The sequence below is a fragment of the Diabrotica virgifera genome, chromosome 1 (genome assembly GCF_917563875.1).
Source record: "Diabrotica virgifera virgifera chromosome 1, PGI_DIABVI_V3a".
NCBI classification, from domain to species: Eukaryota; Metazoa; Arthropoda; class Insecta; order Coleoptera; family Chrysomelidae; genus Diabrotica; species Diabrotica virgifera.
The window spans coordinates 239,202,483-239,223,979 of NC_065443.1; the positions used below are offsets into that span (position 1 = coordinate 239,202,483).

General features: G+C 32.0%; 1 protein-coding gene across 1 annotated transcript; it reads left to right on the top strand.

Moving 5' to 3' along the window:
- The first annotated feature begins 14,657 nt into the window (after positions 1-14,657).
- Positions 14,658-21,227, top strand: LOC126893151 (uncharacterized). The gene is made up of 3 exons (XM_050663105.1): positions 14,658-16,060; positions 16,435-16,534; positions 17,222-21,227. The coding sequence occupies exon 3, from the start codon at positions 17,367-17,369 to the stop codon at positions 21,225-21,227; it is 3,861 nt and encodes a 1,286-aa protein (XP_050519062.1). The 5' UTR covers positions 14,658-16,060; positions 16,435-16,534; positions 17,222-17,366.
- The last annotated feature ends 270 nt before the right edge of the window (positions 21,228-21,497 follow it).

Sequence of the window (21,497 nt, forward strand, 5' to 3'; positions counted from 1 at the left end):
GCAAGAAGGGACACATTTTAAACTGTGAGCAAACAACGGGATGACTGACTGCGGAAAGCAGGGTAGGACTGTTTACTCTTACGAGTTCGGGTTTTTGTCGCTTCTTCATAAAACAATTAAATGGAAGGAAATATTGTTTTCCCTGATGTCGACCTCATGAGTCAAAATATTCCTAAATAAATATTTGGTGAATGCGACGAATTGAGTTAGATTGGAAGATAATGTTACTTAAACAACTCATTTTTAGAAAACCTAAATTACTATCACAAAAAACTCTGATTAGTTAAAAAATAAGTAAGAAAATATAACGTCGAAAGTTTTTTGTTTTTCCATATCGAGGGTTTAGTATCAAACAACGTTAACTACAAAAACATAAAGTGGCAGAAAATGCAAAAAACTGTTTTGAAACGTAATATCGGCCAACAAATTTGTGATTACGGAGGCAAAATACATTACAATAGAAATCTGTAAATTTATATAATATTATTATAGTTTCTTTGACATATGGTAAAAATTATTACAGGCTATTGATATTCTACAGAGAAAAAAATAGAGTTTTTTTCTAATAATGACCTGATAACGCTTTTTGATATTACCGATATATATTTTTTGTAACCGTTAACGTCGCACCTGATAATAGTTTTAATAGTTTTATACTAATAATAGTTTGACTACAGGGTTAGCACTGATGGGTGAAAATGTAAAAATGTAATTTCCCTAAAATGTTGAGAAAATTTCACTGATATTTCCCCTTTTTTCAGGATATCCTTTAACTTAAATTCGCTGTTATTTTCAAAATTTTCAGGATATCCAATGCAGCACTAACCCTGTATTATAAAAAATGTTATAAGTATATTTAAATAAAAAACTTTATTTTTCCAATAACATATAAATATTAAACTTACGAAATGTCTAAATACTTATAGGTACCATCTTTAAACGTCTTCATCTTCTGAAACATTTTCATTATGATCACACCTTCCTTGAAGATTCTAGTAAAAGAAGTGATATTGCTCTTTAATTTTTGCTCACAGAGTTCTACTAAACCTTTTAACTTTTTATTATTAATCGGTTAACGGTTTGTCATATTTTCTTCTTGGCACAAGTTTGTTAATTGAAAACGAAGTTGCCTTCTCTGTATTTTTAATTTCGTAAAGTTGTCTGATTTAAAATTATATTTGAAATAACTGTGTGCAGTGTCTTCTTTTATAATATGTATATTGTAGCCAAATTATGTTCAACCATTTGACAACATTTCCTTCAATGTCAGTTTTTTTATTTTTAATCATTTGAATTTGAAGTTCTTTAAAATTCAAAATGTCTTCTTGATCTATTTCAACTACTTCGTATTTTGATTTCTTTAAAGCCATTTTAACCACTGTACATATACCATCCCGATGGATCATACATTTCTAAGCCTTTACTCGAGTTTTCGATGTGGGCATGGACCATATCACGTTCCATTTGGGAATATCCGGGCTCAAAAAATAACTGGGCGATTTTTTTTTAAATATTTAGTGTTTCAACAGCAAACAGAAACATTTTGGCCCGAACAACTTTCAGACATAAAAGCGAAGTCGTTCCCAGTAACTTCACTTTTCATTGTATTTGTAAGGCAAGAGGTTACCTCAGAAGATCCACGACCCGCTAGTGCTTTGTGTCATACAAAGTTTTGTGCTATGACTGGACATTTTTCTGTTAAACACTGACAAAATCCAAATATTAAATAATTACGACAAATATATATGTAACCGGCAATAAGAAAATAACATATATGTTTTCTTTTAACTTCGGCAAAATTAAAAAATGTAATGAGTAATCAGATTATTGTAATGATGTAATCATGTAATGAGTAATCAGATGGTAGAATTGAACAATATCGAAAATAAACAAATGTATTTAGCTATCCAGTATCAAAATGACGTTTTTCAAACAAATACGAATTATAATAATAACGCTGTCTACACTTACAGCTTAAAATATTAGTGTCAATAAACGTTAACAGTCGATAACTGTTTTTTATGTACCACGAAATTCACTGTGAAATAACGTTATCACCTCTTAGATGTTTTTGACATGAACAATTTTTTCACAATTGGTAGTTAACGTTTAATGTATTTTGTAATCTGTAGAGATACAGGTTTTTGTTACTAAATGAAGTCGAAAACGGTGAACTCGATTATAGATATATCTCAATTTCACAAAAAATGTAGATAACGTTGTTTGACACTAAACCCTCGATATATAAAAAATATTTTAAACGTTAGCCAGAAATAATCAGGATTCATTACTTTCTATCAATATCATCATCATCATCGGCTCAACAAGTGCTGGTGAGTCTTGGCCTGTTCAAGAATCAGCTTCAGTTCCTTCCTATCCTTCGGTTTAGATTTCCAATTAAGTACAGTGGAACCCCGATAAGTCGGCCCCTGATAACCCTGAAGTCCGGCTAACCCGGACCGATTTTCATCAGATAAACATTTTGGTTTTCAGTATTTTTTATTTTGACGACACCCGATTTGGGCGTCGAAATGTTAATAAAATTATTTTTCAATTTAATTGTGGCTTATTTCCTATCAAAATACATAGTTAATTATCAGATAAACATTTCAGCAATAAAAATGTATGTAATACAATATTTGAGAGATAGTGTATTTGGGTAATTTGAACTATACGATAGTAAAAATGACTCATGGCACACGCCGCGCCGCGCCGGCAGAAACAACAGACACCTGTCTGTACATAGTATTCCTTTATATATTTCAAACAGCATTGTTTATAAAAAGACTAAAAGACTACCTATTTAAAACATTATTTTTCAAACAATGGTCTTTAGTTTTCACTGTTCTTAAGTAACATCACATCGATTGTGACTGTATATTGTGTGTGTAGTACAGTCTTGTATATTGTTCGCTTCCGTTTGCTTACGTTTGTGTTTGCGTGTTTTTAGTAATTTAGATGTGTAGGTACTGTGCATTCCTATTTATATATACATATTTCATATTTTTTCAATTCTAACGGAGTTTATCTGTAAGTATACCGTATTTTATTAATTTTTACCATATTCTCCGGCTAACCCGGATTTTCGATAACCCGGATCGGCCCCGGTCCCGATTAATCCGAGTTATCGAGGTTACACTGTACTCTCAACACTCGTAACTTGTCTCTCACCTGGCCCTTTAGTCAAACTCTGGGACTGTATCTTTTTCTCACTCCATCTGATCTTTGGTTATAGATGTGTTTTGATGGCTTCATCTCGTTTACTCTCTCTAAATGAGCTCACAATGCGAGGTTCACTATAAAGGTGGTCAAGTTTACAATTATAGCGTCTACGCCATAATCCGTTCTCCTGCATACCTTTATAAAAATATATGAATATATATATATATATATATATATAAAGAATTTTACGTTCACAAGGGCTTACATGTTCTTCATAGCTTTTTGTCATCGTCCACGTTTATGCCTCGTAAGTGAGGATGAGTAATATTAACCCTTTTAGCCCTGATTTATTTTTTCTGTTGGTATTTTATTCAACTGGACAATTAATTAATATTAAAAATATTTTTTATAAAATTTTTGCCCCCCCCCGCTTTTAATTTTATTACGGCATAAGGTTATTACGGCATAAATAAATAAAATTATATATAATAGTAGTCCATTCTTTCACGGGTCTTGCTCTAAATTTTAAAGAACCGCTTGGATTGACATGAAATTTGGCATACGCATAGCTTACATGTCAAAGAAAAAAAGTGATATTGTGCCGATGTGTGCTTTTCCCCTGGGGGCGACTTTCACCCCCTTTTGTGGGTGAAAAAATATAAGTCGAAAATAAGTCCGGAAAGGGATAAACTGACTAATTTTAAGTAACTTTTGTCCTATAGAGCTTTTTCGCCAAGTCAACACTTTTCGAGTTATTTGCGAGTGAATATGTTCATTTTTCAACAAAATAACTACATTTTTAGACGGTTTTTCGCAAATAACTCAAAAAGTAAATATTCTGTCGAAAAAACGTTCTTAGCATAAATATAGCCTGTAAAAAAGTAAAAAAAATTGTGTATGCGTTATGTCTCTGAACCTCGTAAAACCAGAGTTATAGCCAATGAAAAATATATTCATATTCACCAAATTTCAAATAGAATACTTCGAAGTGAAATATCCAAAAAATTAAGCACTTTTTGGGGAAAACCCATTATAACTTTTTTAAAGTGTTTAAAAAAAGCATTATTTCTGTTTTTATAGAAAGTTTCTGGCATTAAATTTAAGCAATTTACGCTCAAAATAAAGTTGGTCGCTTTTGTTTTGGCAAAAAAATCGGGAAGACCACCCCCTAATTAGCAACTTAAATGATATTAATCGTTACCGCTCCACAAATTATTTTACTTATATTTTGTTTATATGATCTGTAAGTTTAATCGATTCAATGTGCTTATTTTGGAAAAAATTTGGTTTTAAAATAAAATTTTTAAAAATTTTAATTTTGAAAAATATGTCTTTTTTCAAAATAACTTAAAAATTGTTAGAGATACCAAAAATCTCGAAAAACAAAAATAGTCGGCATTACTTTTCCAAATATCATGTATTTTTTTGTTTTTCTGTTAGACAAAAATTGATTGAGATTTGGTGTTTCTAAATTTGCATACATTCGTGATGAGTGACTCGTTCAGCCCCTTTTAACTACAGCCCTTTCAAAGATAAGGACGTTGAACCGATGAAACTTACAGATCATATAAACAATACATACACGCGTCGAGAAACTTGTGAAGTCGTAACGATTAAGTTCATTTAAGATACTAATTAGGGGGTGATTTTCTCGATTTTTTTACCAAAAAGAAAGAGACTAACTTTATTTTGAGCGTAACTTGTTTACTTTTGATACTAGAATTTTTTTTTTTTATATAAAACAAAAATGAAGCTTTTTTTAAACACTTTAAATAAGTTGTAATGAGTTTTCCCCGAAATGAGCTTCATTTTTGGTTATTTCACGTTAAATTATGCCATTTGGAATTTGACTAATATGAACCTATTTTTAGTTAGCTATAACTCTGCTTTTACTAGGTATAGAAACGTGATATATACCATGTTTTTAAATTTTTTACAGGCTATATTTTTGATAAGAATGTTTTTTCGACAAAATACGTACTATTTGGGTTATTTGCAAAAAACCGTCTAAAAGTGTGGTTATTTTGTTGAAAAAATGAACATATTCACTGGCATATAACTCGAAAAGTATTGACTTAGTGAAAAAATTCTATAGAACAAAAGTTACTTAAAATTAGTCAGTTTATCAATTTCCTGACTTACTTTGGACGAATACTTTTTCACCCCCCAGAGGGGGGGGTGAAAAGCACCCCCGGGGCAAAAGCACATATCGGCACAATATCACTTTTTTTCTTAGACTGGTTAGCTATGTTTGTGCCAAATTTCATGTCAATCCAAGCGGTTCTTTAAAATTTAGAGGTTTTGCAATATTTTACCGTTTAAGAACGGACTATAGTTTACTACAGAAAAAGCATGTATAAAAATATATTATGTTTTATTGGCGTCTTGTATGATAATTTTTGAAAAAAATTCTGTCTTTTATAATGTTCCTGATTCATCACAAAAATTACAGACTTTGAAGTTTGATTAGCATAATTGTCCCATATATGCAGTTATTTTCTTCAAACATTAATTTTTCGCAACGTTTTTCAAAGCTGGTAATTATTTTCCTTACTTTCCAAAGGTAGTTGTTGGCATTTTTTTGGTGTTGATATCTGAGATATGTAAACTTTCAAATCGGTTTCGGGACATAACAATATCGTTAATTAAACAGAATTTTGTAGGGGGAGCAAAATAAAGTCTTATTCTCAGAAAATAATAATTCCCATTACAATATGAAGGGAAACCGGCTCTTTTGGAATATCACTTCCATCATAACTGAAATTTCTTTCACCTGATCGATCAAAAGTAACATTTGTAGGTACAACTGTGCCATTCTTCAAAATATATTTTGTTTGTTACTTTTTTAGTCTTTTGATGAATTTCTTCCTTTTCTAATACTATTTCATTCTCATCTGATGTTGATAGATTAACCCCCTCATAATCTGGATATCCATAATCTTGTGTATCAGAACAGTCGTCATTCAGAGCAGCTAATGCTTCTTCTACTTGGGCAAGGGTCGCATCAACTTGTTTTCCTTTTTCCGTAAAATACGATTATTGTAGGAATCTCATCTAAAAAGAATTATTCATTGTTATAAATTTTGTCATAAATTCTAATCTATTTAATCGACTTTTGTAACTGTTAACTCCTACGGGTGGCATTTGCGTACGCCTTTTATAGGACCATACCAAAGATTAGCAAATGCAATAGAAATTACAATTTTTTCTTAAATCAACTTTTCATAATGTTAGTTAGTAAATACCAACAGCTACATGAAGATTTTTTCAATGCAATAGCAATATTAGAACAAAACAACAAATACTCACCAAGAAAAAAAGGATCTCGTTCACCCTCAATTACTTCAAGTAGAACAACAAAACCTGTATAAATTCCAAATGCCTTAAATACGTATAGGTGAATGACTTTTCTTTCAATTTACAAAAAAATATACTGGGTGTTCCATTAAAAAAAATCCAACAACGTTTTTTTCCAAAATCCGCCATTTTTATTTTCGTATTTAAAAGCGATATAAAAAATTCAATCCACTCAGACAAAACTTTTGCTAAAATAAAACATTTCGGCGAAAACCGCATATTTCTATCTTGAGCCGTTTAGAAATTATAGGCAATTAAAATGGGGGAAAATATAAGTGGACACCCGGTACATTAAAATTAAATGAGTCGTATCACAGATATCTGTGCGGAATTATAGGCTTTTAGTGGAGTCACTGAAGGTGGATATGAGCTATTACCTCCGATTTCGTTGAACCTCCATCGATTTGCATGAAAATTGGTGAGTGGTTAGAGGATATCTCAAGGAACAAAGGTGACGTAGTGCCAACTTGACCTTTTACCTTGGGGGTGGATGCCACACCTTCTCGGGGGTGAAAATTATTTTATTAAAAATAACCCCACAATTCGACAGAGGAACAAATTTCAAGCAAAATATGTTACATAAAGTTAAAAAAATAAATCAAAACTTTTTAAGCTATTAAAGATCAAAGATTTAAATTTTTCTTGAGAAAAATGCACGTTTTTAACCAATGTTTCATCAATAACTCAAAAAGCGTAAGTTTTTACAAAAAACTTATTATTATTAAAATTGAAGCTAATAAAAAACGAAATAAACCCCTTACTACAAAACCTTTTAATGTCAACTAAAAGTGAGTTATAGGTAACTGAATGTATATTTTTTTCGATGAGTAAAAAACTATAAGTATTCAAGCTGAAATAACGGGAAACTGATGCATTTTATAACATAAACTTATTAAACATTTGTCAAAGTACTTAAAAATATCTATTAAATGAGCCCCCGAACATGTTGATAGCGTTAAAACTTATGCTCCAAAATTTTTTCAAAATTTATCTTTTAAAAATTTTCCTAAAAAATGTTATTGTTTTTTTTTTTTTAATAACTCCGTTCGTGTTTACGATATCAGGTTTATCTAAAAACTGTTTAAAAGATAATACCCTACGGAAATAGTAAGACAGGTAAAATATTTGGCACAGAAAAACTAAAATTTGATTATATATAATTTTTTACGAATATTGAGTATTTTTGGAGTTATCAAAAAAATATGAGAATTACAATATTTTAAAAATTATGATTTTTTTAAATTACACCTTTTTTTCAAAAATATGCATTCTAAACCGGTCAAAATTATCGAAAACATTACTTATGCTAATACAAAGAATTTCTTGTAAGGATTACTATAAATTTTATTTTTTATGGAAATGGCGCATGTTTTATTTTTCACTTTTTCCTAAAATATTCGATACGGTCCTTTTATTTTCATTATAACTTGCTTAATTTTGACGCTATTACCTAGTTCTGAAGCTCATTTAATAGGTATTCCGAAGTATTTCCGCAAGATTTAGAAGGAATATTTTATGCATTGAATCGTTTTCCGGTTATTTAAGCTTGAATACTTAGATTTGAGTACTCGTCGAAAAAAATACACATTAAATTGCCAATAACTCACTTTGAACTAACATTAGTTTAGTTCTTTATGTGAGGAATGTATTTAATTTTTTATTATCTTCAATTTCAGTAATAACAACTTTTTTGTAAAAGCTCATAATTTTTGATTTATACGTGAAAATCCGATTTAAAACATGCATTTTTTAAGAAAAAATAAAATTTTTGGTCTTTAATAACTCAAAAAGTGTTGATTTATTTTAATAACTTTATATAACAAATTTTGTTTATAATTTGTGCCTCTATCGACTTGGTATTATTTTTAATAAAATAATTTTCATCCACCCCAGGGTAAAAGTGCAAGTTGGCATCATGTCACCTTTATTCCTTGAGGTATAATCTAATTACTCACCAATTTTCATGAAAATCGATGGAGGTTCAACGAAATCAGAGGTGAAAACCTTGAGTGACTGCACTATTTGCAATTGCCACCATCAGAGCCGAAAGGGTTAACAATCTTTTTGTGACTATACTTGATGCCAAAATTTTCTTTAATACCTTTTATGATCTATTTACTAAATAGTTACGTCTGCGTCTGTTTATTTCTGCAGTTTTTGTTTTACTTTGGCTGATTTGTGAGCCTTGATTTAACTCTCTCTCTATTTCGGAAGTGTACGTTCCAACCTTCCGGGTTTTGATACTTTCTTATTGTTTTTTAACTTCATGTGCTTAGTTTTACTGGTATTAACGTGTAGCCCTATTCTTTTTGCTGATGCTTCAAATGCCGTGAACGATTGTACCAGGTCTGTCTTTGTTGTAGCTATGATATCAATGTCGTCTAGTATTTGTACACTCCTATTAATAACGGTTCCCCTTGTTATTCCATATTCTCTAATAGTTTTCTCTAGGGCAGGGGTCACCAATTAGTTTCCCTGAGGGTCCGTTTCGAAAACCTATGACACTTCCGGGGTCCGGATTTATGCTGCCTATGTCTGACTGTTCTGATTCGGTTTCTTTGTGGATTCTTGTTAAAAATATCCCCTATAAACAAATCAGAAGGGCGAAATTTTTGGGCAGAAATTGTTTAATATATTTTTTAAAAAATTCAAAAGATTACCTTTTTTGCTCGCGAAAATATGTTTTTAGCATTTTTGGGTCATCTTAAATAAAAAAGATCTGCCATTTTATTACAACTTAAGAGTTTTCAAGCATCGAAATTGCATATTTTCGCATTTTTCAGATTTTAAATCGCTTATACCTCGAAAACTATCAACTTTTCAGAAATATGACAAGGACCTGTATTGTTTATAATTACCCAAGAAACCTAAAAATACATTCTTCGAGGCAAAAAAGTAATTTTGAATTTGCTTAAAAAATTGTTTCGCCCGGCACCCTTCTTAGTCGAGGAAATAAAGCTGAAAAAATGGCAAAACCTCGCAATTTCTTCGTCCAGCATCGATTTGTACAAAAATTTGTGATAAGGCTCATTACACTCTCTAGTTCATTTTCTATATTGAGCCGTTGTATGATTTTGGTTTTGTCAGGGTGAAAACTACCCCTAGTTGTAAAAAATTATAAAATAACATTTTAAACTTTAATATTGTTAACATTTGGTTCTTATTAGTTACGTAATGAAAGTTTTATGCTTTAAGATATACTATCATAATATGTCAACCCTTAAAAACACCCTTATTGGAGCTATATATAAAAAATTTACTTATCCCAAAAGAATAATTTCGGCTTGCATCGATTTACATAAAAATTTGGAATTAGGATCATCTCACCCTGTACTTCATATTCTATATCATGCTTGAGGGCGTTGATTATTTTTAGAGGTGTAAACAACCCCTTATTGTCAAAAATTATATAAAAACATTGTATACTATAATATGGGTAAAATTTGGTTTTGATTGGTTAAATAATGATTGTTTTATACTTTAGGATATAATATCATAATATTTCAACCCTTAAAAACCACCCTTAATAACAATACAGTTTTTATAAGTAGATATTTTAATAGGTCTATAGAGAAAAGAAAGTAAAATTAAATAATTACAAAAAAAATTATTTACACAAAAATACGAATTTACAAATATGTACAAATACAAATACAAATAGTTTTTTAGTCATCTTCCAGTATACGAACGGGTTCTGTGGTATACATACATTGAAAATTATCCATAAGCGGACTACCCGAATTTTTCGAAAAAAAAAAAATTCGTCTTATAAACATAGCTCCTTCACCTAGATATTTCACAAATGACTTTGTAGGATTTTTGAAGAGTTATAAGACTGTGTAAACTAAACTCCGTAAACTAAGATCCCTCAGTTTTTAATTAGGGTGGGTTTAAAGGGCTCGAAAGGGGTGTAGCGATGGATCGCCTCCACGTGGTGCACCCTGGGTAACGCCAAATGATCCATCCTCCCAATCCTAAGGTGTAACACCATCGTGCCGACGGGATGCATGGTACAGGGAGTAAAGTGTATCTAAAGCGATGCCCTAGAGAGATGGCGAACTCTGGGGGATTATAGCCTTAGCACGGTAAGGGCGCACTGCCGTGCCTGACAGCAATTCGTCCCAACTCGTGGGAACAAATATGGAGAACGAGATTGAAAAAACAAACACAAAAACGGGAACGGACACAGAGGTGACTTCAGTCGTGGATTCTGTATCTGTCCCAAATACTGAGCCAGAAGTTGTTCCAAGCGGAACAGACTCTGCACAAAGTAGCAAAAAACGCCTTCCTGGAGCTCAAAAAAGAAAGATGACGAAAAAGGCAAAAATGGCTGCTGGAACATGGACCACAGCAAATCCCCATAAAAACAAAACGGGAGTACTGGTAAAACCCGAGGGTAAAAAGAGACCGCGGGAGAATACCATTACCCCCCCGCAACAAAGGGTTGCTAAGAGACCAAGGAGCTCTCATGAGCAGACTAGGTCATACAGCAATGTCACAAAAGTATTCAGGATAACGGTGGCACACAGGCACCATCCGGATACTCAACTAGATCAGGCTCACGCAGACCTGATCATCAACAAACTAAAGCTAGCAGTGGATGAGGCTCCTGTTGGAAGTCAAAATCAACTGCTACAGTTCCATAAAACATCGTTTAGCGCAGGTACTCTGTGGGTAAACTGTGCTAACGAACATACCAAAAAATGGACCACTGAGGTGGTAAGGACTATGGAGGGCCTGTGGGAAGGAGTCGACTTAAATGTGGTCGATCCCAGCCACATGCCAAAACGCCCTATGGTCCTCGCCCGCATCCCCGAGAAAGAGGCTGAAGAATCAACAGTCAGAACCCGTTTAGAGAGGCAAAATAAAGACCTTAAGACGGAAGACTGGTTGTTGAAAAATCGGAAGGTCGGAGAGGACATGCAAATCCTCGTATACACGATCGACGAGGTCTCCTATAAAACATTGAAGGCTGCAAATTTCAAGGCGTATTACAGACTTGAAAAGATATCCTTCAAAACCATCAGAGGCATTGATGGCTCCAATCAGAATCCTGCAAGCGAATCTCCAGCATAGTAAGTCAGCTTCGGCAGAACTTACTGTCGCCATGAGAAGGTTTGATGTAGCCTTGATACAAGAACCCTGGGTTTACAAGGGCAAAATAAGAGGTCTATCGGGTATTGGTGGAGAGCTTATATATAGCCGATCTGCCGATGTCCCGAGAACTTGCATAATAGTCAAACGAAACATCAAAACACTGCCGTTGATAAATCACTGTTCCAGGGATTTAACCACGGTAAAGATGAAGATCATAGATGGAGGAGGGGTGAAGCAGATAGTTTTCGGATCAGCATACCTCCCATATGATGATCCCGAACAACCACCATCAAGGGAATTGGAGCAGCTAGTGAGAGATTGCAGGAAAAATGGATTGCAATTGATCATTGGCTGTGATGCGAATGCGCACCATCTGACTTGGGGCAGTACAAACACCAATGCAAGAGGTGAGTCAGTACTACAGTTTATAATGCAACATAATTTAGACATATTAAACGTAGGAAACAAACCAACCTTCGTGACTTCACGACGGAAGGAGGTGATTGATATAACAGTTGCCACGACTAACGTGGCTAGAACTGTGAAAAACTGGCATGTGTCAGATGAGGTGTCAGTAGATAACCAAAGTTACTATGACTATCAGGATAGGGAAATCAATGTGTTAGAGAGAGAAGTACCTTCCCAATGAGTAAGAGTGAGATAGATGCTGACGTCACAAGGAATCTTCCATAATGGAATCTACCATAGTTATTTTCCGCTAGATGGCGCCACCAATCCGCCGTTTTTATTCCAATTCGCCATTTTTATTCCAATCCGCCATTTTTATTCCATTTCAGTATTTTTATTTAAATTCGCATTATTCCAATTTTCCTTGACATTACGTTGAAGAAATCTACCATACTTTACCTATTAGCCGCTAGATGACACCATTTTTAGTCCATTTTTATTTAAATTCACCATTTGTATTCCAATTCGCTATTTTTATTTCAATTTGTCTTGATACAGATATTACGTTGAAGGAATCTACCATAATTCGTTCTAAATATGATCTCAAAATCCCATACATAAAACAAATTGAATTCATCGATATGAAAAAGAACTTCGACTGAGTTGACAAAGACAAAATCTAGAAGGAAGATATTTAATAGAAAAAGATTGCAAATTTTCAAATCAAATGTCTTTTAGAGTAATTCGATTGAGAAAATTATATATACACAAGTAAAAAATCGAACTCCTATTGGTCCAATGAAAAAATTCAACACGTTAAAAGGACCTTAGTTACGTATTTTCAGTCCTATTGGTTCACATGATTATTTAACAGAATAAAATGACACAGAAAAATGAAATTTACCTCTCCGTAGATACGCCACTGCTAATATGGAAAGATATATTATATTAGAAACTTGATTTAATTTTATTTAATAGCTAAATGATATATGGAAAAATATTAGAAACTTTGCTTAATAGCAAAGCAATTAGAAGGTAATTTAAATAATACGTCACACTAATTGATGGAGAAAATACAGTAATTAAAGACCCATCAATATAATTACTGGACTTTGATATAAAAACGAGAAAAGCAGTGAAAACATTGTATTCGAATTTTCGAGGCAGTTAAGTACATTTGGTATATTGCAGTCAACATAGTAAGGTGAGTACTATTTTTACTTTATTCTGATTTTTTATTTATATTCGTACCTTATATGCCATTTTTTCTGTTTTATTTTTCTAGTATTTCTAGATATTTTTTGCTTCTTATATATGAGAGTTTGCTTCTTTGTTCCTGAAGCTGAACTGATTTTCACGTATCCGTATATCAATTGGCCATATGTGATAGTTGTATTGCTCTTTGTACATTGTTGTCTCTTTTTTGTAAATACACTGCTTCTCCATTCGTCTGGCTTTGTCCAACTTCCATAATTCTACTAAATAAACCTATATAAAAAGCATGGAAAACGAATAGCAGCAATTCATATCTCTCGCTCTTTCTTACAATGTGTCAGAGGCATTCGATTTTATTGTGGGTACCAGCTCTTCTTCTTTTTTAATTCTTAATAAAATGATCTAATTAGTTACGTGATGGGAATAAGATATATACAAAAATAAGAAAAAAATGTTTTATTTCTTTGGAATAAAATAAAAAAGCCAAGTTGGTTGACTGGTTTAAAGCTTTGCAGTGTAGGAGATTTGAACCTATGGTCTAACACTTACTTATTTTCAATGCAATTTAACAAAGCCTTAAATCACTCAACCAACGTGGCTTTGGAACTTTGCTCTAAAAAATAACGATGATATTCACATTTTACGACATTCATATTGATAATAAAAAGAAATAAATATTTTTCAAATAATATTTTATTCAAAATACTGTTATTTAGAGTGCTTTGGTACAGGACACCCATATAAAAAGCGTGGCTGTCCCCTCCTTCCTTCTTTCAGCCACCGTCTCCAGTCCTTTCTGTGCTGACATTCTCCATCTCGTCTTTTCTTTTAGATATATATTTTTGTCTTTTTGTTTCTGTTCTGACAACAGCATTTCCTGTCTTTATTTTTTAAGTGCTTGAATTACTTCGGAGGGAATGAAGTTGCATGAAGTCTTGCATTGCAGAGTCTTAATTTCTCGATTTTTTTGTTTATATTCACAACATATTTTAGTCTGATTTTAGCTTATATTCGTAACTTTGGATATATGTAATTTTTTTAGTCGAATTCTATTTATCTTTGAACCTTAATCTATCCAAAATTTCGATAAATCCTCAGCCCTATTTTTTCAAATTATTCTAATTTAACTAAAAGACTTTTGCTTAAAAATTTTGCAATATTCTTTCTATTAGAGTCCTTCCTCTATCATAGGATTTTTACAGCTGTCACCGCCTTCCTTCTTTCATCCAACGTCTCCAGTCCTTTCTGTGCTGACATTCTCCATCTCGTCTTTTCTTTTAGATATATATTTTTGTCTTTTTGTTTCTGTTCTGACAACAGCATTTCCTGTCTTTATTTTTTAAGTGCTTGAATTACTTCGGAGGGAATGAAGTTGCATGAAGTCTTGCATTGCAGAGTCTTAATTTCTCGATTTTTTTTGTTTATATTCACAACATATTTTAGTCTGATTTTAGCTTATATTCGTAACTTTGGATATATGTAATTTTTTTAGTCGAATTCTATTTATCTTTGAACCTTAATCTATCCAAAATTTCGATAAATCCTCAGCCCTATTTTTTCAAATTATTCTAATTTAACTAAAAGACTTTTGCTTAAAAATTTTGCAATATTCTTTCTATTAGAGTCCTTCCTCTATCATAGGATTTTTACAGCTGTCACCGCCTTCCTTCTTTCATCCAACGTCTCCAGTCCTTTCTGTGCTGACATTCTCCATCTCGTCTTTTCTTTTAGATATATATTTTTGTCTTTTTGTTTCTGTTCTGACAACAGCATTTCCTGTCTTTATTTTTTAAGTGCTTGAATTACTTCGGAGGGAATGAAGTTGCATGAAGTCTTGCATTGCAGAGTCTTAATTTCTCGATTTTTTTGTTTATATTCACAACATATTTTAGTCTGATTTTAGCTTATATTCGTAACTTTGGATATATGTAATTTTTTTAGTCGAATTCTATTTATCTTTGAACCTTAATCTATCCAAAATTTCGATAAATCCTCAGCCCTATTTTTTCAAATTATTCTAATTTAACTAAAAGACTTTTGCTTAAAAATTTTGCAATATTCTTTCTATTAGAGTCCTTCCTCTATCATAGGATTTTTACAGCTGTCACCGCCTTCCTTCTTTCATCCAACGTCTCCAGTCCTTTCTGTGCTGACATTCTCCATCTCTTCTTTTCTTTTAGATATATATTTTTGTCTTTTTGTTTCTGTTCTGACTCAACAGCATTTCCTGTCTTTATTTTTGAAGTGCTTGAACCACTTCGGAGGGAATGGAGTTGCCTATAGCAAAAAATAAAAGTCGTCTGTTGTTTTGTTTCTGTTGTATCTAGAGCCTTCTAGAGTTGCAGCAGATTAAAATCCTATATTTTAGTTTTTAGTATTTCTCTTAGAACTTTTTTGTTCTTTTTCTTCTGTTTTGTCCAGTGTCCCCATAGCGTTGCAGCAGATTAGAATTTTTAGTATTTTATTCATACATATTAGTTCTATCTTTGCTTACATTCGTAACTTATGTATGTGTAATTTTCTCGATCGAATTACTCTAACTAAACTAAAAGACTTTTGCTTTGAATTTTTTATTAGAGACCCTTCGTTTGGATATATATGTTTTGTGTCGGTTCTATTCAGAGTCTCGTAGCGTTGCTTCAAATCTCGCAATATTTTTTCTATTTTTATCGATTTTTTTCGAAGAGTCAAGTTGTTTATAGCAAGTTGTTATTGTTTTAGGCGGATTTAGCAAAAAATAAGCAAGGTTTCATCCATTGCAGTGGAAACGAACATCCAGCAGCCAAGTTCGAAATCGTTGAAACTTAGAATAAAAAAGAGGGTAAGTGATTTTGTTTTTTTTTATATAAGCCATACAATATAATATTGAAATGATTAAGGAAATACTTAAGCAGCGGGTTCGAAAATCGCAATAGCGATGTATTTTTTTCTATTTCTTAATTTTTTTCGTTCTATTTTCAAAGAGAGTGAATTTTAGTATAGCAAGGTGTTATTGAGAGTTTTGCTTCGAATTACATTTTTTGCATCGAAATTTTACAACATATTTCTATTAGAGAGCATCCTATTAGATATGTTTTTTTGTCTTTTTGTGTGTTTTCTACAGCCGGTTCGAAAATCGCACTAGCAATGCATTTTTATTTTTTCGATTTTTTCGAAGAGAGTGAATTTTAGTATAGCAAGTTGTTATTGTTTTAGGTGGATTTAGCAAGAAATAAGCAAGGTTTCATCCATTGCAGTGGAAACGAACATCCAGCAACCAAATTCAAAATCGTTGAAACTTAGAATAAAAAAGAGGGTAAGTGATTTTGTTTTTTGTAAACCATGCATATAATATAGTGAAATACGCAGCGGGTTCTAAAATCGCACTAGCGATGCATTTTTTTTTTCTCGATTTTTTTCGTTCTATTTTCAAAGAGAGTTAATTTTAGTATAGGAAGTTGTTATTGAGAGTTGTGCTCCGAATTACATTTTTTGCATCGAAATTTTACAACATATTTCTATTAGAGAGCCTCCTATTAGATATGTTTTTTGTCTTTTTTTTTGTGTTTTATGCAGCGGGTTCGAAAATCGCACTAGCAATGCATTTTTTTCTCAATTTTTCGAAGAGAGTGAATTTTAGTATAGCAAGTTTTTTATTGTTTTAGGTGGATTTAACAAAAATAAGCAAGGTTTAAATACTTAAGCAGCAGGTTCGAAAATCGTAATAGCAATGTATTTTTTTCTATTTTTCGATTTTTTTCGTTCTATTTTCACAGAGAGTTAATTTTAGTATAGCAAGTTGTTATTGAGAGTTTAGCTGCGAATTACATTTTTGCATCGAAATTTTACAACATATTTCTATTAGAGAGCCTCCTATTAGATATGTTTTTTTGTCTTTTTTGTGTTTTCTGCAGCGGGTTCGAAAATCGCACTAGCAATGCATTTTTTTTTCAATTTTTTCGAAGAGAGTGAATTTTAGTATAGCAAGTTGTTATTGTTTTAGGTGGATTTAGCAAGAAATAAGCAAGGTTTCATCCATTGCAGTGGAAACGAACATCCAGCAGCCAAATTCAAAATCGTTGAAACTTAGAATTAAAAAAGAGGGTAAGTGATTTTGTTTTTTTTTATAAGCCATACAATATATTGAAATGATTAAGGAAATAGTTAAGCAGTCGGATAACCTATTATTAACTATTAAAAGACTTCACAAAATAATTTTTGATAAATTTACTCAAAATGATGCTAAAGTGTGGTTAAAGCGATTAAATGCACACATTTACAAATGTAATAATTTAATTAAAGCTAAAAAATTACCCATTGGAACTGCTAGAAAACTACAATCAAACGTAGGACATTTTAAACATTTTCGAAGAATAATCTTAAATTTTAATAGACATGTTGGTCTAGGACTTAATTCAAAATTACGTAATAGGGTAAAATGGGAAAATGTCGCTTCAAGTTTTGCAAGCCGGATTAAGACAGGGGTTATAATAAATTTATATCATAAGGATGTAGGACCGTTTTTGAATGATGCTTTTACCGTATTTAAACAAAAAGTTAAAACTCTTTTGAAATCTAATAGAGTACTTAAAGTCAACACTACTTTGTGGGGGGAATTTATTAAAAAGACAGGTGACAGTGAGAGTTTAGATTTGATGCATTTTAGCACTAAAAATGTCATTATAGATAGTTATTCGACCGATTTACACATTTGGTTTAGCGAAAATGTCAAAGATAAAATTTTTAAAAAAATGTCTGAGTTTGCAGAAAAAGATTCAGGTGCTGCTCTCTCTAAAGTAATCTCATTAGAAGTTAACATTAATAAAGTTGAAATTGGGAACGGATCATCGTACATTAAACTTCCTGAGCAAATTCAAAAGCGTCGAGCATGTATAAATATCAAAAATTACGATCAAAATTGCTTTTATTGGGCGATTATTAGCTCTCTTTATCCAGCTAAAATAAATACAGAACGTACGTCGACATATCCATATTACAGTACTGCGTTGAAAACGGAGGACTTGGAAGCTCCAATGCCTTTAAGTCATATTACAAAATTTGAAAAAATAAATAGTATATCAGTGAATGTTTATGCTTTGGAATTAAATCAAATTAAGGAAAAACAATTTTACGAAGTAGTACCTGCTAGACTTGCACAAAACAAGCTTGATAGACATGTAAATTTGCTTCTTATTCAGGATAAATATTTTCCAAAGTTAAATGATTACGACGCTCCTCCTAGTGACGATGAAAATATTGAAATAAAATATCATTATTGCTGGATTAAAGATATGTCTAGGTTGGTAAGTTCTCAGTTAAGTAAGAACAAAAGTAAAAAATATATTTGTGATCGCTGCATGAATTATTTTTACAGTGGGAATAAACTTGCTGAGCATGAGGAGTTCTGCAGAGACATAAACAAATGTAAAATGACTGTTCCCAAATACGATGATGTTGCTTTTAGAAATTTCACATACAAACAAACCACTCCCTTTATTATATATGCTGATTTTGAATGTCAGTTACATAATTTTACAGATTCTAATGTAAAACTGAGCAAAACAACAAAATACCAAAAGCATGTACCTTATAGTGCAGGATATTACTTTAAATGTGCTTACGATGACAGCTTATCATATTTTCGAAGCTACAGAGGTGAAAATTGCATGGAGTGGTTTGCAAAAGAAATGGCTGAAATATCCAAATTTGTCAATTCTAAAATAAAATCGATTGTACCTATGGTTACAAAGCCTAGTACAAGTGGGGCAACTGCCTGTCATATTTGTGAAAAACGCTTTTTAGCTACAGATATAATTGTGGTAGATCATGATCATTTTACCGGAGAGGTAAGAGGTTTTGCACACCAAGCATGCAATTTAAACTTCAGAAAGGTGTTTGTTGTGCCAGTAGCCTTCCATAATTTTAGTGGATATGACTCACATTTCATGATTATCGATTTATGCAAACATGGGCACCTGAGCTTACTTCCTATTAATAAAGAAAAATATATTTCTTTTACTCTACATTCAGATGAGCATAAAATTAGACTAAGATTTATCGATACTATGAGATTTATGGGAGCTTCACTCGATGAATTAGCATCACTTTTAGATACTTCAGAGAAGAAGATTTTAAAACAAGAATTTTATAGTTTAGATGATGATGCATTTAATTTATTAACTTGCAAAGGAGTATTTTGCTATGATTATGTAGATAGTTTGGAAAAATTAGAGGAAACTTCTTTACCTACAATTAGTCATTTTTATAATAAATTATGTGATGAACATATTAGCGAACAGAAGTATGCTCATGCGCAGAAAGTTTGGTCTATATTTGAATGTAAAAATTTGGGAGAGTATAGCGATTTGTATTTAAAAACAGATATTTTGCTTCTGGCTGATGTATTTGAACAATTTAGACAAAAATGTAGGGATACGTACCATTTAGATCCTGCGTGGTATTATACCATACCAGGTTATACATGGGACTGTATGCTTAGGTATACAAAATGTAGATTAGAGTTATTAAAAGATGTGGATATGATTTTGTTTATTGAAAAAGGCATAAGAGGCGGAATATCTGTATGTAGTAACCGATTTTCGGAAGCTAACAATAAGTACATGTCAACATATGACCCCACACAACCCTCTAAGTACATCATGTATTTAGATGTAAATAATCTCTATGGTTGGGCTATGAGTGAATATTTACCTTTTGGAGGATTTAAGTGGATTGAAGATGTAACCAAATTTGGTGTAGCATCTAAATCCACTAAACTTCCCAAGGGTCATATTGATATTATGTCAATTCCGAATGCTGCGAAGGAGGGCTATTTTTTTCAAGTTGACTTAGAGTATCCACTTGAATTACACGACAAACATAAAGATTTTCCATTTGCTGCCGAACACCGCATTCCTCCCGGTTCAAAACTACCAAAATTATTGCCAACTCTTTTTAATAAGTCAAAATATATTATTCATTATAGAAATTTAAAGCAGGCTTTATCCAACGGTTTAATTTTAACTAAAATACATAAAGTTTTGAAATTTAATCAATCTGCATGGCTGCGGCCCTATATTGAGTTAAATACTAACTTACGGGCTGCATCTAAGAGCAGTTTTGAGAAAAATCTCTATAAAATGATGAACAATGCTGTGTTTGGTAAGACCATGGAGAATATAAGGAGGCATAGAACTGTAAAAATATGTAAAAATTGGAATGGAAGGTATGGAGCCAAAAACTTGATTGCAAGTATTCGGTTTCACAGTCGTACTATCTTTAGTGAAAACCTGGTGGCCATCGAACTAACCAAATCAGTAGTGTGTTTTAATAAGCCTCTGTATATAGGTGCAGCAATCCTAGACATATCAAAATTATGTATGTATGATTTTCATTACTCCTTCATGCTTCCAACGATGGGAGAAGAAAATTGTATGTTATTGTACATGGATACAGATAGCTTCATCTATGAATTACAGTGTTTAGATGCATATAAGGAGGTTTTAAAGGCACACAACTCTAAATTCGATACATCTGACTATTCGGAAAATAACCCGTACATGATAGAACGGTTAAATAAAAAAATCCCCGGTCTAATGAAGGATGAAGCTAATGGAAAAATTATTACAAATTTTATTGGTCTAAGATCAAAAATGTATACATTTAAATTACAAACAACTGATGAAGAGAGAGAAAAAGAGAGAGAACGTTTAAAACTGAAACTAAACAAGGAACAAATTGATTGTGGTATTCAAAATTTAGGTATAACCAAAAAAGCAAAAGGTGTAAAATATAATGTAGTCAAAAATATAATCACATTTGAAGATTTTGAAAATTGTTTAAAAGAATACAAAATTAAAAGCACAAACCAAAGGTGTATTCGGTCATATCAACATTCAGTATTCAGCATAGAGCAAACAAAAACGGCCCTAAGTCCTTATGATGACAAACGATATTTAATACCAGAATCCTTTAAGACGCTTCCCTGGGGGCATTGTGATATACCATAATTTTTAGCAAAAATATAATCGCTTTAAGACGCTGAGGGCATTTACTTGGATATTAAAAATGTGTATGGCTGGTGAAAAGACACAATCACTTTTCCTCAGTAATTTTTAATAAAATGACTATTGTACAATATTATTTTTTCATTATCCTTTTGTAAATATATTACGAAAATAAAACAGAAGTGTTAAATACATAATATTTATTAACAAATAAAGTTATTCAAGTCATTTACAACTTTAATTTTATAATAATATACATAGTCTCTCATAGCA

Bases quoted from the DNA above. Each gene is read 5' to 3' on its own strand.
- LOC126893151 (XM_050663105.1), top strand. From the start codon at position 17,367: ATGATTAAGGAAATAGTTAAGCAGTCGGATAACCTATTATTAACTATT.